Below are 21,126 nucleotides of genomic sequence, written 5' to 3'. Positions count from 1 at the left end.
TATAAACGGTTTTCTCATAAATTCATTTGATGCGAAAAAAATTGTAAAAAGAAAAAAGAAGAACGAGGAAAAACGAAAAAACGAGAGTACCATGTGGAATGCAATTTTCCGCAGAACAATTCCAGTCCAATGATGGCGTAGATCAAAATTACAAATAGTACTAGCAACGCAATGTGCAGCAGAGGTATCATCGCTCGAAGGATGGCGTTCAGAACGACTTGTAAACCTAAATAGAGGATAAGAGAATTATATCTTTTTATTTATTTTCATGGTATTTTTAAGTGTTTAATTTGTAATAAACATATGATCCGTAAATATCCTGAAATATATGAAGATTCAAAGAATTTTTAGAACTTTTTCAAAAATATTTTATCCAGTTAGTATCTAATCCATCTGTGTGATCTCCTAGACCTATCGTATCTACCAAATCCACACTGACTGATCCCTCTTCGCTTCGTTTTAATGTCCTGGCTCTATGGTTGGGGTCAAAACGACACGAAGCACAGTGAAGTTACGGCACGATGGAGCGAAGCGGTTAGGATCGTGGTGGGACTCTTGCTAGCGGCGCCACCTCACTCACTTCCTCACTTCCTCACTCCGTTCTCAAGCATAGAGTCAGAATAGAGGCAAAATGGAGGTTTACTAAATTCCTACTCCTATACTTTTACAGCTTTTTCTATGATAAAAGCTTCAATTACTAAATAGAGAATCAAGTTTGACGAAAACTATCGGTTGAACCGCAGGTTTCGAGAAGAGTGGAATTGGAAATTGTTTGAGGACAGTATAAAAACCCTTAAGTAGCTCTGAGCAGACTTACTTGGTACGCCAGATACCAGTCGCAATGGTCGAAGCACTCGAAATGCTCGTAACGCTTTCACATCGAACGCCTGGATATTCATACGCGATAGAATCGTACTCACCAAGCTAAATAGAAGTAGAAATTTAATTCAATTTTTTTTTACAGTAACACCCAAAAAAAAAAGAAAAAAACCGGTAATCGTACCCAATTACGACGATAATAAAATCGAGAAAATTCCACATGTTCCGAAGATAGGCACCAGGATGACAAATGAAGCCTAGCGCTACCACTTTCAAAATACATTCGATCGTAAACACAACAATAAACAAGTATTCGATTTGTTCCTGGAGAAAAAGAAGAAATGTTGCAGTAGTAAATTCAGTTTTTTTTTCTCATTCTGATGTTGTTATGCTAAATACTTATTACTAATAATTCTAATAATAAGACTACAAATATAATTAATATTAAAAAAAATAAATGGCAGGATAGAACAACGAAGAAAAATTTGATCTACACAGGAATGTGCAACATATTCTATTACATGGCACTGTGAAGTGGAACAAGTCCCAGTTTCAATGTGATTCTTTACATCTTTAAACTTTCTCAAACGTTTCAGAAATGTTAATTTCGTTCAATTTATTTATTTTTTTTTCCAAATTTAAGAAAAAAATAGTCACATCTGTTCCGAAATAAAGACGAGGTCGGAAAAATCTTCTGGCTCCCCTCCAAAGTTTACAAATATCGTGAGCTAATTTGAAACGTTTTCAATAATATTATTTGTCGACCGAAAATGTCTCCATCTATACATCTTATCATCTTCAACCAAGATTTTATTTATTTCTATTTATTCGCACACGTCAATAGTGCACCAGAAAAAAAAAAGAAAAAAAGAAACACACTTCTTCTTGTTCAAAAGATTTTGAAAAAAAATTTCCTACTACAGTTTTTTTCCCCAAGTTTCCTTTTTTCGACTCCCTAGAATTAAGTGAGGCTGGTGCCAAAAAAAAAACAATTTGTTATCGTTCTGTTCATAAAAGTAAAATTGGAGAGAGGTCAATTAGAAAAAAAGGATTTTTTTTCTTAAAAAAATACTTCTAAAAACCATCGACAAATATTAAGAGAAGCATTTCAAGAGCATAAATGAGGTTAGAAATCAATTCTGCGGAGAAATCTAGGGAAACAGAAGAAAAACTAACAAATCAAAAAATTTAATTATAAAAAAAAACTCGAAAAATGCAATAGATCGACGAAATCAAAGACGATTACGACTATAACACAGGCGTAGCAAGGATGTTCGTTGCAAAAACATGTTGAAGAAACTTTGATGAACGACAGTTAGAAGTTGTATTTAAAAAAAAGAAAAGAATGTGCGATAAGCAATTAAAAGGTTATTTTTTCATGTGAAAAAATAATTGAAATTCAACGGAAACGTCAATAACAAAACAAAAACGGTGAATTAACTTTGCACTAACAGGTTGAAAAGTGGTTAATTTAGAAAACAAATGATTTTATAAAAGTTTTCAAGAAATTAAAACACAGTAGGTGAAAAGATTACGCAAAATAAGTCAAGCTGCGGAGAAAAAAACAAAAAAAAACACGAAATTGGGTGTTTTTTCCTCGTTTTCCGGTGAAGACATTTACTGTGGTTACTGTACTTACCATTACCGTATGTCACTGCAAACTAATCGAAATTCCAAATTGTAAGCACATCATTTCTAACAAATCTTTTTCTGAATCGGAAAATGAGATCAAAAATGATCAATAGAACAAGAAAGCAACTATTAAAATAAGCCAGTATAAACGACAAGGACTGAAGAATTAAAAAATGAAAAACTCACTAAAATAGTATTCTTTGAATCCGAATCCTGAGCAGGGTACGGCTGGTAAACGGCTAATGCTATACAATTGGCACATATCATTAATAATATAAGATATTCGAATGGCCTGAAACAAATCAAAAATAAAATGGAATAAAATCATCTTAAAAAAAAAAGAAATCATCTACAGTATTATGCAGACAGTATGCTTCTTATCGGCAGTGTTTTGCTCATTTCACTAATAGCCTTACAACAATTACGTTAGAAGAGGGAAGAAGTCGACGGTACAAGGATTTTCCGGTGATCTCATGGATACTGTAAATGAATATCACCGCTCTGAATTCACTGCTAAAGCGGAAACCGTATTCTATGCGTCATTTTATTGAATGATACCGAAAACAGTCGGAAAGACCAAGGAACAAATAGTCGATCTGGTAAACAACACTAATCGAGGGTATTGAAAGGTGTAGAGCAATCCGTAAGAGGCTCCGCTGTGATCTCCGCACGATCGATCGGAGGTTCGAATCCACCCTAGTGGCACGCCAAGCATTTCATCCCACCGGGGTCGATAAATTGGTACCAGAATTATGTGGGAGGATAAAAACACGGGCTTGTTACGTCGGCTAGACCACCCAAGTCATCGTATAGGCTAGTTCCATGCGTTCGCAAACTTCGAACGATTCTGAATTGAAGTGAAAACGTAGGCGTGGTCCCGAGCAGATTGATTAACGCGCCTGACGTTTTATCCTTTATCCTCTAAGATAGCAAGCCGATTTTACCACTTTTCCATGATCTCATATGCTTAATTGCTAACAACGGTCGTGAATGTCTGGGCAATGAGCTTTAGAGTTTTAGAGTAAATCATAAAGGTGTCGAATCACGCACGAATGTACCGTAAACACTATGCTCTGCACAGAAGAAACCCTACCAGAAGCTCCCCACCCAAATGAAACCAGACCTAATGCTCGAAGGTTTTGATCTCAGCGCTTTCTTCTAGATTTTTTTTTCGCAAAATAGCTCAGCTCATCCGGCAACCAGTCATGGATCCATCGGAGATCAAATAGACACATACAGATGAAAACTTCACAAGGACACTTTACAAGAACCGGCTAAAATTTGTGCGGCTGCGAATTTGTAGTATTAATATTTATTATTATTATTATTATTATTATTAACTATTATTATTTGTATATTATTAGTAATTTGTAGTTGCAGTGCTGGAAGGAATTTCAACGTGCTCAGAATCCTTCTATATAATAAAACTGTAATGATACATTATGAAGAAAATGACTGAATGAATGTAAATGAAAAATGTTCTTGAATATTCAAACATATATATAGTATAATATACGTGAATAAATTTTCAAATATTTACTTAATCATTACTTTAAGACGTGGATACCTTTGTCTCCTCACGAAGGACTTCCATTGTCCATTTTTTGCGCCGGACAGGATATGTACTTTCTTTGAGAAGATTTCATTTTACTTAATAGATAAATGAAAGAAATGAAAAAAGGATTTGAACAGGACTGGAGCTGGATAGCAGACTAAGTGAAAAAATTGATTTTTGAGATTGATTGATGGACGATCAAACGTCTTTGATCTCCGCTACATTTGTTGCTATTGTACAGGCGAATTACATTGTAAATGGATATTATTAATGTAATAAAAAAAATCGAAAAAATATTCGCCAGATCAAAAGGAAAAGTGAAAAATGAGAAAACCACCAGGTATGAATGTTGGTGCTGAGAGTGATTGACTCTGAAAGGAGGAATTTTTGAGATTCAGTGAGTGAGATGAACGACGTTCAAACACTTTTGATTGATCTTTTGATATTGAATGTTTCTGATCTATCATTTTTTTGGCCTCTATTGATCGTTTCTGATCTGTCGTGTTACTTTTTATACTGTTGCAAGTCTCAGCTTCTGCCTATGTCCTCACAAACTATGGAGATCTTATTTTTTCCTTGGGATGGAGCCAGATTAAAAGATCTAGTCAACCCAAATCTTTAACAGATACATAGCCAGAACATATGTCTGCTCTCGACGATAAGGATAAATCAATGATCTTTCCTAAGTGATCGATTAGAAAAGCCCCATCGATTGCAATTGATACAGCTGTGACGATCGATCCCCCAGTTATTAGCAGACGTTATTGAGCGAATATTTGAAAGCGGTCCAGACGCTGCACCGTAAGTTGTTTACACCGCAAGGATGCGCCAGACGCTTGTCAGATTATTAGATTGTGTACAAAAAAAGTATGAAACCATATGAAATGCATTTGAAAATGTTATGGTAGAAAATTCATGCCTTGCGAGAGAAAACTGAACGAATGAACGAACGAAAATTTGCGATAGACGGCGAATCAAAAAAAAAAACGCTTCTGTGCAATCCAATTTGGAAATGTAATCAATAACAAAAAAAACTTCTTCAAAGTAGAATTTGGTGCTCTTTGCGTCGCAATCGAAAGGAGAAACCACTGGAAAACTCCCGCACGAGATCCTGACAAATTATGGTATCCGCTGGCACCTGCTCGAGCAAATCGACGAACAACCAGAAGTGATCAAGATGAACCACTAACTTTTTTTTTGATAGGTAGAAGAAGTTGCTGCGATAAAAGGGAACACGGTTTCTTTTTTTAGAAAAAAAAAACCGCGTTACAGAAGAAAATTGCATATCAGTCACAACCAAGGTTTGATTTCCAGATCTTAAAAATATCTAAAGTTTTCCTTCCGGACAACCAAAGAAGCGAACCGCCAACAATTTGCATACATGCAACTACTTCATCCAGAAAAATTAGATTAATTTTGCACATCCATTTGAAAAAATCCCTGTATACAATTCGAAATATTGAAATAAGGTGGGTCCCCAAGGCATTTCCGTCATACTCTCCGGAAGTACGGGAGGAACAGTACGCAAAGTAACTGCTAAATTCCAAGAAATAAAATTAAATAAGACGCATTAACGATGAGAAACGCAAAAAAAAACTGTGATTTAAAGAGCTGATTGAGATGAAAGATGATGAAGGAAAGAAAGATGATAAAAGATGATTTTAGCTGGACGTAATGATAAATTTTGTGTGACTCAGGGAAAGGTATGTAACCGTGCGGGACATTGGGACATTAGAAAGAAGATGACGTCACTGAAGCATTTTCTTGTCCAAGAAAACGTGTTTCTCGTTTTTACCGCTTGAAGTGATTTTCCACGCTTTAAAAATCAGCACATTTTTTTTCCAAGAAGCAAAACACTCACCTCCATTCCACTACAGCGATACATATCTTCCTGATTGGATTGTTCAGCGAAAGACACAACAAGGAGCGTTCGGATCTAAAAAAAGGGGATTGTAGTAACAGAAAGAAAGAATAATAAACAAAAAAAAATAAAAGACAACAAAAACAAAAGAAACAGTGTGGAGACATGTCGTCATAGCGTCGTAGCGCTCACCTTTCAACAACATTCGCTTGACGAAGTGGTTTTCGTTGTTGTGGTCGTTTCTTGGTGGCATCTTGTCCGGAGGAAGCTGCTACCGCCGCCTGAACCAAGAATTACTCTGCTAACAAATAGTTTCCATAAATTTTCATTTCTTCTAAAAATCCAAACCTAACCTAAAGAAAATGTTGGATAAAATCAGGAGAGACGTCAAGAAGTATAGCACCGAATATTACAAAGTGGACAGATTTTTTTTTAGCGACGAGAAGGAAAGAAATCATTCTGCAATGATTTTTGTCACCATTGTCAGTACGGAGAAGTAGTAGTGCCGGTTATTTAAAGGTAAAAATGACCACCGTCCACTTTAGAATATCAATTTCCATTTGAACTATGTATATCGAGCTATTTTTATTTTATTATTTGTCGTAGAACGGAAAAAAAAAACAAGAAGTCAGAAGCCTCACTACCATCGGAATGTAATCCAGTAAATATCGCACGAAAACAATAAAAACGAAGTAATGGAGCGACGTTCACTCTCCAAAAAACGTACAGTTGCTCAGTGATCTCTAGCGGTAGTGCTGTATACTCACTTTAAAAAAATCAGAACTTAAATACTTCGTGAACAACGCAAAAAATCAAATTATATAGCTGTTTTAGCTATTTTATCACCTTTGTTGCACGAGGTTTTTCTACCCAAGATGTAGTCTTCATTCCGTTGTTTTTTAAAAGAATGAAAATAAATGTCAGCTCTCTCTTTGGATAGTAGAAGCGATACTTTTTAAAGGACTTCGGGTAATTAATTGTTTTTTTTTAGCCAGTAGTGATTTTACTTTGAAATAGACCACGAAGTCGTCCGCAAGTATTCGAAACTTTACATTTAAAGATGAAATGATGTGATTTCGTTGGAATGTTCAGACCCAGTGAAACCCCGAGGAGAAAATCGAGAGGAGTCATGCAGGTCCAAGAAATTATCCTTAGGTAAATTCTAATGTTGTAAAACTTAGAAGAAGCTTTCTATTTCCTTGTAAGGCTTTATCAAAGACCTTACAACAGTGGAGGTATTTGGATAATGTGCTCAAATTATTTCAAGCGGTAGATAATTATTATTTTTATTAATTATTTCAAGCCTTATTCTTGAATTAGATCTCCCATTCTGATTTTGGTGAACCAACTAAATACACCTCAAGTAAAACTTCTCCTCTTTTTCTCATGAGTAAAATTAGAACATTACCAGCAGTGTTAGGTCAAAAAAAGTTCATGACCACTCTTATGAGTTCAAAAATGTTCAGAAAAATAGAAAAAAATACTTCAAAAAAGCCTTCTGTTCTTTATTTGAAAGAGAGCTTTTGCTAACAAGATAATATTTTAATTTTTCTCCTTAATTTTCTTGGTTTTTTCAATCTTAGTTTTTTATCAAATTAGAAAACGAGCTGATAAAGGATTTATTTTGCATTTTCCCTTCTGCATATTTTCTCATTTCTTGGATTTTTCGAAAGCTTTTGCTTTTTCCATTCTATCGAAACTTCACGACCATTGCAGCTGCTTATGAGATTTGAGCTGTGCAAAGATGGCACCGAATAAGGTATGAAAAACTTCGAAAAAAAAACATTTAAAAAAAAAGAAAACACGACAAAAAGAAAGAATAGCAAAAAGCATTTTAAAACTTTGAAAAAAAGGTACGCAAGGCATAAAGAAAACTTCACAAAAAAGACATGAAGAAAAAATGGCATGAAAAAAATCTATTGAACGATGGGTGGGAGCAATAAACAACAACGGACAGTATGTAATTAATGTTATACTGTATACTATGTACTACTATACTACTACTGTATTACCACTATATTATACCGTATACTACTAGTATACTGCTGTCATTATGTAATGCCTATAATAATCAGATGTGCCCAAATCCTTAGTCCCCATAAGAATTTTTATTTCGGCTTTGTGTTCCGCCTCCTTACTCTTTCTTCGATTCTATTGTCCGGCGGGAGAATAGTCTCTAAGGAGTCGATAAACTCGTATCAGAATTGTTTCGGAGGATTGAGGAACAATGAGTTGATCCATCAGTTGGCCCCTTTTCCCCAATCCCATGGGAGTTTCCAGTTTTCTTAGTACATTGTTCCTCCAAGCCAAGCAGAAAGCGAATACATGTAGTTAAAGGCATTACTCCACGAATCTGAGGTGGCACGGATTTCAGGTGAAGTATTCGTATACGGGATGGGAGACTATGGAGAGGTGGATGATCCCGTCCATTTCTTCCTAATTGCCGTAGAAAACGGCCCGGAAGATAAGGCTTCGGCCGTTCTGGCGTACTATTTTCTACAAGGAGTTCGATTAGAGCGCGCCAGCCTTGTGCACGCGCCGCATCTTTCGGGCCGTTTTTTTACGGCAATTAGGAAGAAATGGACGGAATCACCCTCCTCTCCATAATCTACTATCCCTTATAAGGATACTCCACTGAAATCACTGATGATGAAATCTGCACCACCTCAGATTCGTGAGGTGATGCCTTTAACGGAAATTCGCATACCGTCGTTACGCTACGATAGCCCTAATAACGCTAGGAAGATAGGAATCCAAGAAAAAACTATCTCTAACATTATTTCAAACATGCTTTAATGCGAAATTTTTAGAATTTTAGAATTAGAATTAAATTAGCTCTTCTGTTCCCTCTATACGCTAGTGATCACCTTTATTAGAACTAGAGCATCCCTCCCCCCTATAGGCCACATTTATTATATGTACTAAAATTAGATCTGACCAAAACAACCTTCATCGTGGATGGATGCGTGTCGGTCAGAAATTGATTGTTCATTTCCGTAGCTGTTCGTGGATAATTATTCTTAGAAATTTAGATTAATTAAAATAGATGAGAACAAGATATGTGTTTGAGAGAATAGCATATATAAGAAGAAGATATGAAAAAAGTTATATACAAATAATTTCAAAACGTTTAATTAATTAATTATAGCTAACAGAGTTTAGCCTCATCCTTATGGCTCAAGTGTCGTTAGCTGAAATAATAAACGATGATAAAAACTGTTCTAAACGCGTGGGTTATATTGAAAAAAATTACGTAAAATAATCATTATAAAATCTAAGTAAATTAAACTATAAATGTATGTAATATAATAAATTAAGCCGTTTAATTAAATTCTAGTTAAGCTAAGTTATACAAAAATCATATAATTACGGAAAACCATCACAACTATAAATATATTTTATATAATAAGTTAATTTATATAAAAATCATATAATTACGGTAAAAACCAGTGCAAGACCTACTAAATTTAACTGTGAACGTAACAACTAACACGCTTCGCTACATCATTAATCGAAAACATCTTTTTTTTTACTGGACACCATGTAGTTTTCATTTTTATCTAACTTTAGGACCTTTTGGATCTGAGCTTAGTCAGAAATCTGATTCTTTTTTATTATCAAAATTCTCTGGAAAAACTCCTCACGTTAACAGCTGTAGCTGGTATTCTATTTTTTCCTGTGTATATGGAAGCTTAAGTTCACTACGTCAAGTGTTGTTATTTGTTCATTGTTTATTATTATCTTTATATTTATCATTGATTATATTTATTTTTACAGATTATTATTTATTATTATTCATTGTATTTATCCTCATTTATTACATTTACTATTATTTATTATATTTATTTGTTTTTTTTTTCTTCAGAAAATCAAGCAACAAATATTCCATTGTAAATGGATGGTTCCATGTTCTAGCTGTATTATTCAACTTTGAGCATCGTGGATTTCACTGAATTAGCCAGATGTTTCGTGAATTTGATGGGTTGTTCACAATATTTGAAGGGAACATTTATTACTATCCTGGAACATACGGAGCACTTGGCGGCCATCGCGCAAACCTTTAACTTTTTTTTGCCAAAGAACCTGCTTTGTTTATTTAGAACTATATGAACACCCAAAGATCTAAGAGCCATCGATCGGCCACTAATTACAGCTCCTTTTAATTTAATTATTTAATTAATTAATTGCAGTTCTAATGAACTCACATTTTTACATTTGTAATTATCAGTAGAAGCAGGTTTTCGCCCGTGTTTGTACACTACAAGTGCCCTGACATACTCCACGGATTAATGACTAAATAAGGAATGAGGAATAAAGTAAAGTAGTAAATAAGCAATGAGGAAATTATCATTAAGCTTGAATTTTCTTATTGATACACCGATAGGAAGTGCTCGTATGTGAAATCGAGTTTTAAAAAATGCGCTGTGGAAGTAAAATGTGAAATTTCTTGGGGGTTATTTCGGTGTTTTTTTGCATGAGCTTCCTCCTCATGTAAAGGAATTATAGGGTGATAGCGAAGAAAACTGAAAAACTTCCTTTCTTGCTAATTTTCTACCTACCATTATTACCTGTATGTATACCAGAATTATCTATTATCTAATTATTATCTATTTGTAGTTATTATTAATTATATAATTAATCTTAATGTTGATATTATTATTAGTATTAATTATTATCTATTTATAGTATACAAAATTTACAATAGATCTTGCATATATTTGTTTTTGGAAAAGGTAAAACGATCTAACGTTTTACTCTAACTTTAGCCTCTATCCAGTTTTTATGATATATATATTCGGATGACCTAAACACCTGTCCACAACCACATCCGTCTGAGAGTACAAATCCCGGAGGTTTTAGCGCCGGAGTTCTTGTCGCTAGTGCTATGTACAGCAGAGATGATACAACTTTTGCTGCTGCTGATGTGTTTGTTGTTGTTGTTGTTTCTTTTTTTCGTTGCTGTTCTTAGCGAGGAGCAGCGTCAGCGGCAGCGTCAGCGTCAGCGGGAGAAGTGCTTGCAAAGCAAGCATTGATCTATATAGCAATGCTTTTCAACACTATTCAATTGCGTTGTCTCGTTCTCGCTTGCAAATGTGCTGCTGTGTGATGTGGGAGGGCGGAGGAGGGAGTGCGAGGGTGGCGATGGCCGCGGCGGCAGCACTGGCAGAAGCACCAGCCATACAGGAAATAAAAGTAAGCTTGCGAAAAAGTCATTGCGACAGAGTTGACGGCGAGACGACACGGCCAGGGTGATTTCAAATCCAATATGCATTGCTGTAAAGGTGTTCTAGAAGCAATAATTTCTTAATAAGATTATTTATATTATTTTGAAGTAACAGTACTCTTTTTCGGGAAATTTTAACGAAAGATTTTGATCAAAAGAACTCTATTACATTATTATTATTATTATTTGATTTTGAATTTGTCTTCGATGACAAAACGAAAACAAGGATGTATGTCCATATTGAGAAGCATCTTCATCCTGCTGAAATAATTTCACACAGAGATTTTTTTTTCCGTTAATTCTTTGTTGTTTCTTTTCAGGCACAAGAGCCAAACCTTTGCCCTTATTTTTTATCAATACATCTTTCATTTCTTTTTTTTTCTTTCCTACTTAGTACTTTTTAAGTTTATTATTTATTTATTTATTGTTATTTACTTATTAATATCATATTTTCAACCGCATTTAACCATTCTTCTTAACTTTGTATATACGAAGATAATAAGATAAAAGTAAGGATCTTTTAATCAAAACCTTTCATTAAACTTTCCCAAAAAAAAACGGTAACTTCAATATTCAGTGTGATTTACGAATGAATGAGAAACGCTACGTAATTGTTGCGATTAGAAACAATTCCATGATTTTAATTACATCTATTTCGGATATTTTTATATTAGTATTTTCAAGGTTGATTTAGGTGACGTCACTTCTCTCCTACACACATTGTTTCCCTTGCAAGTGATATTCAGAACGGGAAAAAAGTGTCCTCTCGGCTCCTACTCGAGAATTGCCACCATTTCCTAGTCATAGCCCTCCAAAACTACTGTGAGGTAGTTTTTTGTGGATTTTAAGGAGTTTCATAGATATCATTCAGCAAAATGGAAGTTGTAAAAGCGAGCGCAGAAAAATTCTGAAGAATAATTTTTCCGTGTGGTATACACAGCTGTTTACGAAGTTGACGGAGGCGACGAAGCCGAAAACTTAGCCAAAATAAAGGAATAAACAAATACTATACAAAATAAATAATAAATAATAACAATCATGGTTTCGCTGAAAGGAAAATTTAGCGCACGATGTACATCGAAGCTTCAAAGACAACACATCCTAGATTTCATTCTTAAAAAATCCGCTTTCAAAAATATTGAGGATATTCCTAAGGGATTTACGAAGCTGAAGGAGGCGACGAAGCCGAAACGTTAGCCAAAATAAAGGAATAAATAAATATTATACAAAATAAAATCATTCGTCAGGGATATACGCCCACGCGTTCGTCTTCAATTCAAAATCGGTGACTATTTTTTGAAAGAGGTGTTATCGACGCTGTGATAGCTGCCTGCTTCTTTGTGACGGATTCGCGTCAGTGACTCTCTCTAGGAATTCGGATCGTGAAGTGCCACTTCAACGGAATCGCTGCTGCTGCTGCTGCAAGCAGCTGCAGTGCGCATCTGCGCTTAGAGTGCAACACAATAAGAGGATCACAGGACAACGGGATGAGGCAATTCATACTCGCAAACATTTTTTGGGGGTTCGTCTCTAAATTTTCCAGAAAATGCTCAGCTATCAGCTATCAATTAAAATATCTATCTAATAAATATAAATAAGTGGCCTCAATATCGGCTATTAGCTTAAGTATAACGTTTTCATACAAATTCATGAAAAAGTGTCCTAAATCTTTCACTACATTATATAAGGTAGGGTCAATAAGTTCTGGAGTTTTTTATTTTGTTTTATATCTCTTTATTTTATAATTATTCCTGCATTATTGGTCGAGATGTATAAATTACTCGAAAGAGTTTTTGTTGCTCCACAAGTCTATTTTGATTTTTCTCAATTACTATAATTTAAATTTTAACTTACTAGTTATACTCGCGATTTTTGAGGCTCAAAAATTTAATATCATAATTAATTAATTAATTTGATAATTGAATTTAAATAATAGGAGGAAAAAAATCCAGCATCTTCGCTTCAACTTAGCATCACTTCAATTCAGAATCGATTGAGGTTCAGTAACGTGTGTGAGCAGCCTTACAATAACTTGCGGGGGTTCGCCGATATGTCAAGTCGGTGTTTTTCTGCTTCAAGACAAGTCCGATACCAATTCGTCAACGGATGACGGGCTCGGTTGACACTAGAGCGGTTTCGAACCATCGATCGATCGACCAATCGATCCAGTAGCCGCAACGGAATCTCTTCCCGTATGCGCTACACTGTGTTTCCTCAGGGTAATTAATGTGAACTAATGATTAAGCCATGGTGTGGATACTTAACCCAAATAGGAAATTTTGGAACCATCACGACCATGGAATCACTCAATTACCCTCTATCCGACCTTTTTCTACCTCGGCACGCTCTCAGAACAACAACGCATTTTTAATCGAATTATACTAATTACTTATTGTTTTACTACTATAATATTTCCTCAACAGGGTCACACCACTTTTTCATCTGCACATTTGTCTCTGAAGCTGAAGTCTGGATGTTCTCTAAATGTATTAGAACTGACGCATCCAGAACGAAAAGTATGGAATCTTTCGCCTAATTTCATTTTTTTTTTTAAAAGAAGGCATTATTGGAGAAAAACAATTCTAATTTTACAAAAAATGCCACTTCTATCAATTTTCATTGATAAGTGAAGGCGAGCGAAGCGAACACGACAGAAAGTCTGAACGTTCGGTTTTAACCGGATGCTCAGACCGGTATACTGTATATTCATAGCCAAATCCAGTAAAGATTTACTTACTCCGATTCCTGCATACACTGATCACGACTATAATACAACAAAAAACCAGCAAATTTATTAAATTACTAATTTCGTCCTCTTAACGGTGCTGAGTTCAATAAAACCCTACTTTTTGAGGCTTCTGGATACCCTGCGCACTGATATGAGAAACTTTTAAAGCGAAAATATGGCATAGTTGGTTTTTTGCACATTTCTCTCTATAAACGAAACAAAAAAGATTTGCGCCAACAGAAATTTTCACACCATTCGCAATTTCCATCCGTTGGGCAGATGATATCGTTTTACGATTTTTTTCCCCAAAAAATTTTCCCGCACCAGCAATATTACCCTCATCACATGCGATATCGCGAACGTTGATTGCAAATAAAATATTTAGGTTCACTAGAGCAGATTTCGAATTTCAATTTTTAATGATTTTTGTTTAAATTCTTCCTATGTTTCATCAACCACAACTACAGGGTTTAAGAGATTATGTTACCTGTATATGTTAATTAATTGTTTTTTAATTGATTATTGATTAATGGGAATTACTTTGCAAAAAAAAATTTTTCCTAAGGAAAACAGCTTTGCAAGTGCGCAACACACATTAGAACATGACACCAAAAAACGGACAACGTTGATTTTTTCGTTGACTACCATAGAGTCGGATGTTCTAAATCCGAGAAATAATATTCTAAGGATTTATTTCCTTTTATTAAAGTGTCAAACAAACTCTAAAAACATAAAACAAGTCGATTCTTAAACAAGAAAAAATTGGATACAAAAATTTTCCAAGTGCGCTGCTAATCCCCAGAACTATTAGACAAAGTGCTTCAATTTGCATCTACTTTAAAAATATTAAATTTGTACTTTTATTTAGGTACTCATGTACTGCAATTTTTAATTTAATTTAATTTTCCATATTTGTTTTTTACCTCAATTTTTTTACTATTTCCCTCCTCATCTTCTCTTTTAGGTACATAACAGATTTGGTGGATGAAAAATCACTTTCCTCGATAATTAATGCTCAGAAAAGGGAATTTTTATATCTTGTACCGCTTGATCAATAAATAAAGGAACTAAAAAATTACGATTTGTCTTTCAAACGCCGCAGTCGGCTCATCTTAAAACAAATCACTTACGTTAAGAACAAAAACAATTTTACACATATTTTAATCCGTTACCCGCTGTACAGCAGGCTTTTCTTCGCCTTCGTCAAAGAAAGGGCAACTTCAATGAATAAAAATTCGGCTCAAAATTCTCCTGAACTTTTAGATTTTGTCTCCCAAAAACAAAAAAAGATCCACAACTTCATTGACTTCGTTGACATTCCAACTAAAATGCGAGAATAAAATTTCTACATCCCTTCAACTACGCTGTTTTGGATGATTTCCTTGGCCATTTTATTCTGGTACGTTCACTTTTTTCTTTTTTATTTTTGGAGCAGAAAATAAAATGGTGACAACAACAATAGATTATTTTTTTCAGAACAAAATAATATTTTTCGTTCATATTGTCGCCTGCAGCTCAGAATCTTGTTCTATTAAGTGTTTTTTTTTCGAATTTTCATATTAAATTATAAAAAATTTATACAGAGATTGAAACATATGTGGCGTCAAGTTGAGAAGCGAGAACATTCTGAACACATCTTTTTTTCGTCCTGAGATTGATCGTAGGATAAAAGCATTGGAAGCGACCAGAAAAATTAAAAGAAATTGTAACGCTCGGATAGACATGGCGTTGTTAGTTGAGAAAGACTTGTTTCTTTGTGGTTCAGGTACATCTGATCACATTCTCTGAATTCTTCAAATTTTATTTTCCTGAATTTTTCAACCCTGAAGGGTTATTCACTACATATATTAGTTACTCCCATTAATCAGGGATTCGCCACACTATGAAAGAGAGTTCAGAACATTGTGTTGGCACATAATTGATACACTAATTCATTTATTTTATTTTATTTTTTTTACTTTCGACATTTTTTTTACATTTGACAGAACGGATTTCTAAACAAAAAAAAAACAATTGAAAACTGAGGTTTTTGGGATTTTTCCTGGGAGCAATTATACTTTGGATGCAGACATACCCGCGCGCATGCTAATTATGAAAACTATGATCCTTTGGCATAAAAATATGCAAACAAAATAATACGTATATACTGATTCTATCGATTTATTGATTACCTTCCAATCTTTTGATGCGCAGAAAAATTATCTGGATAGTTGATTACGGTACTAGTTTTTTTTTTTTTAAATCGAATATTCACATTTAAGGGTTTTCTGAAGATCATTCGGACCACCACTCATAGACGAATGTTTTTGATTTTCAGCTGGCCGATTACAGTAACGGTATCAGTTCATGTGTAAATAACTTTGTGACGCTAATCTTGGAAAACATTTCGACTAAAATTCGCAAGAAAATTTCAGCACTTATTGGACGCCAGCCAATTTCGTCTCCATCCACCTGGATACGTCCACAATCTCTCTACCACTTGCTTTCTCAACCCCTTGCAAAACGGCGTTGAAAAAGTCTTCACGAAAATTTTCGCTTCCGTATAAAGTGCCTGTCTGCTGAGAAAAAAAGCACGTCATTTAATGGGACCTACGAAAATCGGGAAAAAATTGTAACAGTCAAGATCCTCTTCATTAATTCCAGAAAGAATTGAATGTTTTGTTTCAAAAAAAAATCAGTAATAGAAAGAAAATTGCTTAGAAATGCAAAAATGTAGCGAGAAAAAATTTTCGTTCGTTCCACATATAATCGTTAAGCCTTTGTTCACATCATGCATGCGCATCAAAATGCGAATAAGAGTGCCTCACTCACTCAACTTAAAGTGCAACAAAGAGACATAAAAATGTTAAGCTCTTCAGAGTCAAGAGTGAGATTCTTGAAGGAATGACGAGTGATTTGAGGTTCCCCCTCCCTCTCTTCTTACTGCTAAAAAAATTCACCACAGTTTTGTTTAAGATTCCGAAGATTCCTTTATTTTTGCGATCATAATAATGAAGGAATTAATTTTTTATTTTTATTTTTGCGATAATAATAATAATAAAATTTTATTTTTTTTAATATGCTAAAAATGTTAAGCTCTCCAGGGACAGGAATAGAATTCTTGAACGGATGACGAGTGTTTTGAGATTTCCGCTCTTCTTAGTGCAACAAAATTCATCACAGTTTTGTTTAATTATCAAATTATCCGAAGATTCCTATATTTTCGCGATGAATTAAACTAGCAAATATGCTAAAAATGTTAAGCCTTTCAGAGAAAAGAGCGGGATTTTTGGACGAATGACGAGTGATTTGACGTTTCCCCCTCTTCTTAGTGCTAAAAAAAATTCACCACAGTTTTGTTCAATTAATCAATGAATTTCAATCCAATTATTCGAAGATTCCTATATTTTCGCGATGAATTAAGCTAGCAAATATCCTCGAAAAGATGTAGATGTTTATTTCCAGGTGGTTATTAACGAGATCCATTCGCTTCTATGCAGATATGCAGATCTATAAAGTAAAACAAACCACTGAGACTTCAGCATAGTTTTTTTCCCACTACTCGCAAATCTTTATCTGTATTTTCCGTATTTTCTGGACCTTTCCACAATCCCATCCTGTGGTTCCTCGTACCGAGTCTTAGGCCTTATCACGGCAGCTGTTGATGTAGGATGTGGAAGCAGCAAAACAGTCTTTACACTGACACACTGACTCTTCACTCAGTCGGTCTCGGATTGATCGAATGCGCAACCTCTCAAACTGGGACTACTACTGCTGCTGCTGCTGCTGCTGCTGTGCTGGCTGTGCTGTGCAATCGAACTCTAAACAACAAAAGAAGTTCGCCTGGGGTGCGGTGTGGGGGGAAAGGACGACGATGTTGTTTCTGGTACTCACGTGGGTACTCATAAAAAAACACATTACTATTCAAAAACAATCAGTCGAATTTCGACAAGCGGCAACAATCAATTCAAAGCGCTATTGATCAACGGATATGTTAAAATGAATGGCGAAAAATACTATTTGAAATGCATATCAAAATGTGTGCCGACGTAACGATGTCCAGAAAAATACGCTACCGATGCTGGGAAATGTCTTTGACGGCGGTGGGGCTTGGCTGCTGTATAGGTGTTAAAAAAAATCCGAGCTATGTATGTCTTATCGATGAAAAATAATGGATAATACATATGAAAACGATTAAAATAAAGGGAAAAAGAAAAGATAATAGAATTTTACGGAATCTATTTGTATTATATTTATATTATATTTATATCGTATTTCTTAGAATTTAGAAAATCCATTTCCAATAGAAAGATAATGGAAATTTTTCAAAAACTTCTTGTTGAAGTAATGAAATGGAAAGAAAAAGAAATTTTTATACACAAAAGCACAAATCACGTCCATTCTAGTATACTGTAACCTATCCTGAGGATGTACATAGTTACTCATTTGAAGCAAAAACAAAGGTAGATCACTAGATCACAATTCTGATCTGGATACTTCCGCATTATTAGAAAATTCTATAGAAAATGACACAAATCTTCGAATTAGCGAGGTCGATAGATATGCAGAGCTAATCCCGCACAAATACGGTATTGTTTTATCTTTAAAGATTACAACGCTAACACTAAAGAATTATCAAAATTAAAAATTGAAAAAAATGAGCAGCGAAATTCTTGCGCATACAGTTTTCACCTAAAGAAGAACTGCAACGCAAATGGATTCCAGAAAAATTTTGAAACTAAAGGAAATACCAGAGAACAGGTGGTAAATACACTTTTTTCGGGAAGAATTATCTCGGACTCACCCTTCCAAATCTGTAGCCGGAGGTAATTTTCTTTCAAAAACTCTTTTAGTGGTCAGCTACGAAAAATTCTAGTAACATCGAGTCGATAGGTCTCGCGTTCACGAATCGATTAATCCTCAAATATTATGATAGAGATCAAAATGAGGTGAATTGTGAAGGAAGGAAGGGAAAAATATCCAGTGGATCCACAAATTAGCAATTTTACGGTAAATGACTAGCTGTTTTTCAACCAGAAACACCTCACGCAGTTCAATTTGTTTGATCCCCTCGTAGAATTATTGATCTTATGAATGATCTACCGAAAGTAAGGGAAAATTGAAGGAAAACAGAGTAGTTAATGGCTGTTTTACTGGGCAAAAATATTATTCACATTGAGTTCTCAGATACCAAGAGGATGATCAGAAAGAAAAAAAGAAGAAAGAGTAACAAAGAAAAGAAATATGTGAAATAAATTTAAAAATTTAGATTACAATGGAATGAATTCATTTTCCTCCACATATTATATCCGAAGTACACCTGAGTACACCAATATTATGAACTCATCATCCGAAGTTTTTTTTTTTCCATCGTCTCGCCAACAAATGGAATTCCAGTCCATTACAATGATGTTCGCAATGCAGCAGAAACGCAGCTGTTACTGTTACTTCGAGAAGAAAAATTGCTGTTGAAGCAGCCAGAAGAGAGAGGAGGATCCAAACAAAATGATAGCAGGAAGGAAGGAATGAAGAAGAATTTTCTTTTCCACAAAAAAAAAGAGAAGAAAAATCAAGAAAAGGAACGATATTGGCTAGGTATTAAACCTTGCCCATATCAACGTAAATGTTCCCGATCGAAATTCTACCTGCAAAGTTTGTTGCCAGAGGTCTACACGTTCATGATCGGCTGGCGGTGCTTCCTCCTCGTCCGCGGACGACAACATACTTTGCAAAGCTGAAACAACAACAACAACAATAATAATATATTATGTAGTAAACGTTGATTCAATTTATGATAGCTGAAGTAAACTTTGTCTGCTCTAGCCATCCACACCATCACCATCACAACCACCACCATCATCATCATCAAGAATCCATCCCACTCCTCTTTCTGCGCGCACTCGGCCCACAGAATTGTGCAAATATTTTGAGTAACAAAAGCGAGAGCGGCAAGTGAATTGGTTCATCGGTCAGGTCTTTCATTCAGGATAAAGGTGGATTTCTAGCAGATATATGTCGCTTGAAAACGTTATATACAGCTCCTCAGATCTTCGCTATATTTCGGATATTTCTGTCTTCGTGGAAGCGTTCCAGTCAAGGTCTTTAATTTTAACCTCGCGAAGGATAGACCAGACAATTTAGGAAACCTTTTTGTCTTACCATGTGTCAGCGATAATTTTTTTACTACAAAGACACAAACTAGATCTGAATCGATGAATAAACTGTAACAACTTACTTGTCATCTTGAGGGCAGCATTTGAGGATCAAGGGGTTAGGAAACAGAGGGGAATTGGGAGGGAAAGAGAGTGAGAGAGAGGGAGAAAGCGCGCTCTCTCGTCCCCCAGATCGATAAGTGCCGAGCTAGCTAAGCTAGCCAAGCAAGAGACTCCGCCCTCGTACTCACACGAAGGCGACGATGACGATCCACGACGGCGCTTGTCCCCTTGCTCGGTCATCCGACACGGCGTAACACACCTTCCCCGTAACCCCCGGGGGAATATGACTGGATTTTGGACTTGAGAAGAACACCGGCAAATCACGGGAGTTCACTGAGAACACTGAAATAAGAAATAAGAAGATCACTTTTTATGGTACTACTAAAACTAAAACTACTAAAAAAAATAAAATAAATGAATCTGAGTAATAAATAAATAAAATAAATGAGTCTGAGCGATAAATAAATAAAATTAATAAATCTGAGCATAAATGAGCTGCTATCTTTGCACTATTAAATTACCATTAATACCTTTGAACACCCACAAGAGACAAAACTAAACCTACCCCAACAAAAAGTGAGCTACATTTTTTCTTGAATGAGCTACGGCTCAGAACGATAAGAGATAAATTAAGGTTAGTTTTTAGAGAATTTCACTATCTTTAAAATGTCACAAACCAGATCAGGATCGCACGTAGTCGGCACATTTTTCTCCCAAAAAAAAAAATTAAGCAGACGTTACGTTTAAGAGCTAATTGCACTCATAGTCTTATCGTTCTACGAAGCTAGAGCTCTAAGAAGCGTAGTGCCTTTAATTCTATCCACAACAAGTGCATCCATCTTCTCCAGCGCTAAAAAGAAAGCATGCAACATTCTCAATTTTGAAAAGAATAGCTTTTCCAACTTCTTTTCTTTTTTTCTGTTTAGGGGACAAGGATGAGTGAAATATGGACTAGTGATTTCTTGAAATAGAGGGAAAAAATACATGAAAAAAAGATAAAAAAGGAAAAAATAAATTAGCAGGAAACTTCAGTACTACATCATTGCCTTTTTTATTTAAAAAAAAAATAGCAATTCTTCACGACAACGAAATTCAATTATCATTACTTCCTTC

General features: G+C 35.1%; 1 protein-coding gene across 2 annotated transcripts in view; it reads right to left on the bottom strand.

The window, feature by feature from the left end:
* The window catches only part of RB195_000418 (uncharacterized protein), a gene marked incomplete at both ends in the record, with an annotated part of 54,984 nt that extends 34,731 nt beyond the window's left edge, over positions 1-20,253 (bottom strand). The window contains 8 exons of one of the 2 annotated variants that reach the window (XM_064196753.1): positions 91-226; positions 818-924; positions 1,004-1,143; positions 2,638-2,743; positions 5,868-5,942; positions 6,060-6,148; positions 19,444-19,532; positions 20,202-20,253. In XM_064196753.1, coding sequence (XP_064052634.1) covers positions 91-226; positions 818-924; positions 1,004-1,143; positions 2,638-2,743; positions 5,868-5,942; positions 6,060-6,148; positions 19,444-19,532; positions 20,202-20,253 — 794 coding nt within the window. Of the gene's footprint in view, positions 1-90; positions 227-817; positions 925-1,003; positions 1,144-2,637; positions 2,744-5,867; positions 5,943-6,059; positions 6,149-19,443; positions 19,533-20,033; positions 20,041-20,201 lie in introns of those variants that run through there. The other variant, XM_064196754.1, reaches the window with a different exon arrangement.
* Between the last annotated feature and the right edge of the window lie 873 nt (positions 20,254-21,126).

The sequence above is a fragment of the Necator americanus genome, chromosome IV, assembly GCF_031761385.1.
Source record: "Necator americanus strain Aroian chromosome IV, whole genome shotgun sequence".
Classification (NCBI taxonomy): Eukaryota; Metazoa; Nematoda; class Chromadorea; order Rhabditida; family Ancylostomatidae; genus Necator; species Necator americanus.
This window is presented reverse-complemented; position numbering and strand designations above follow the sequence as displayed.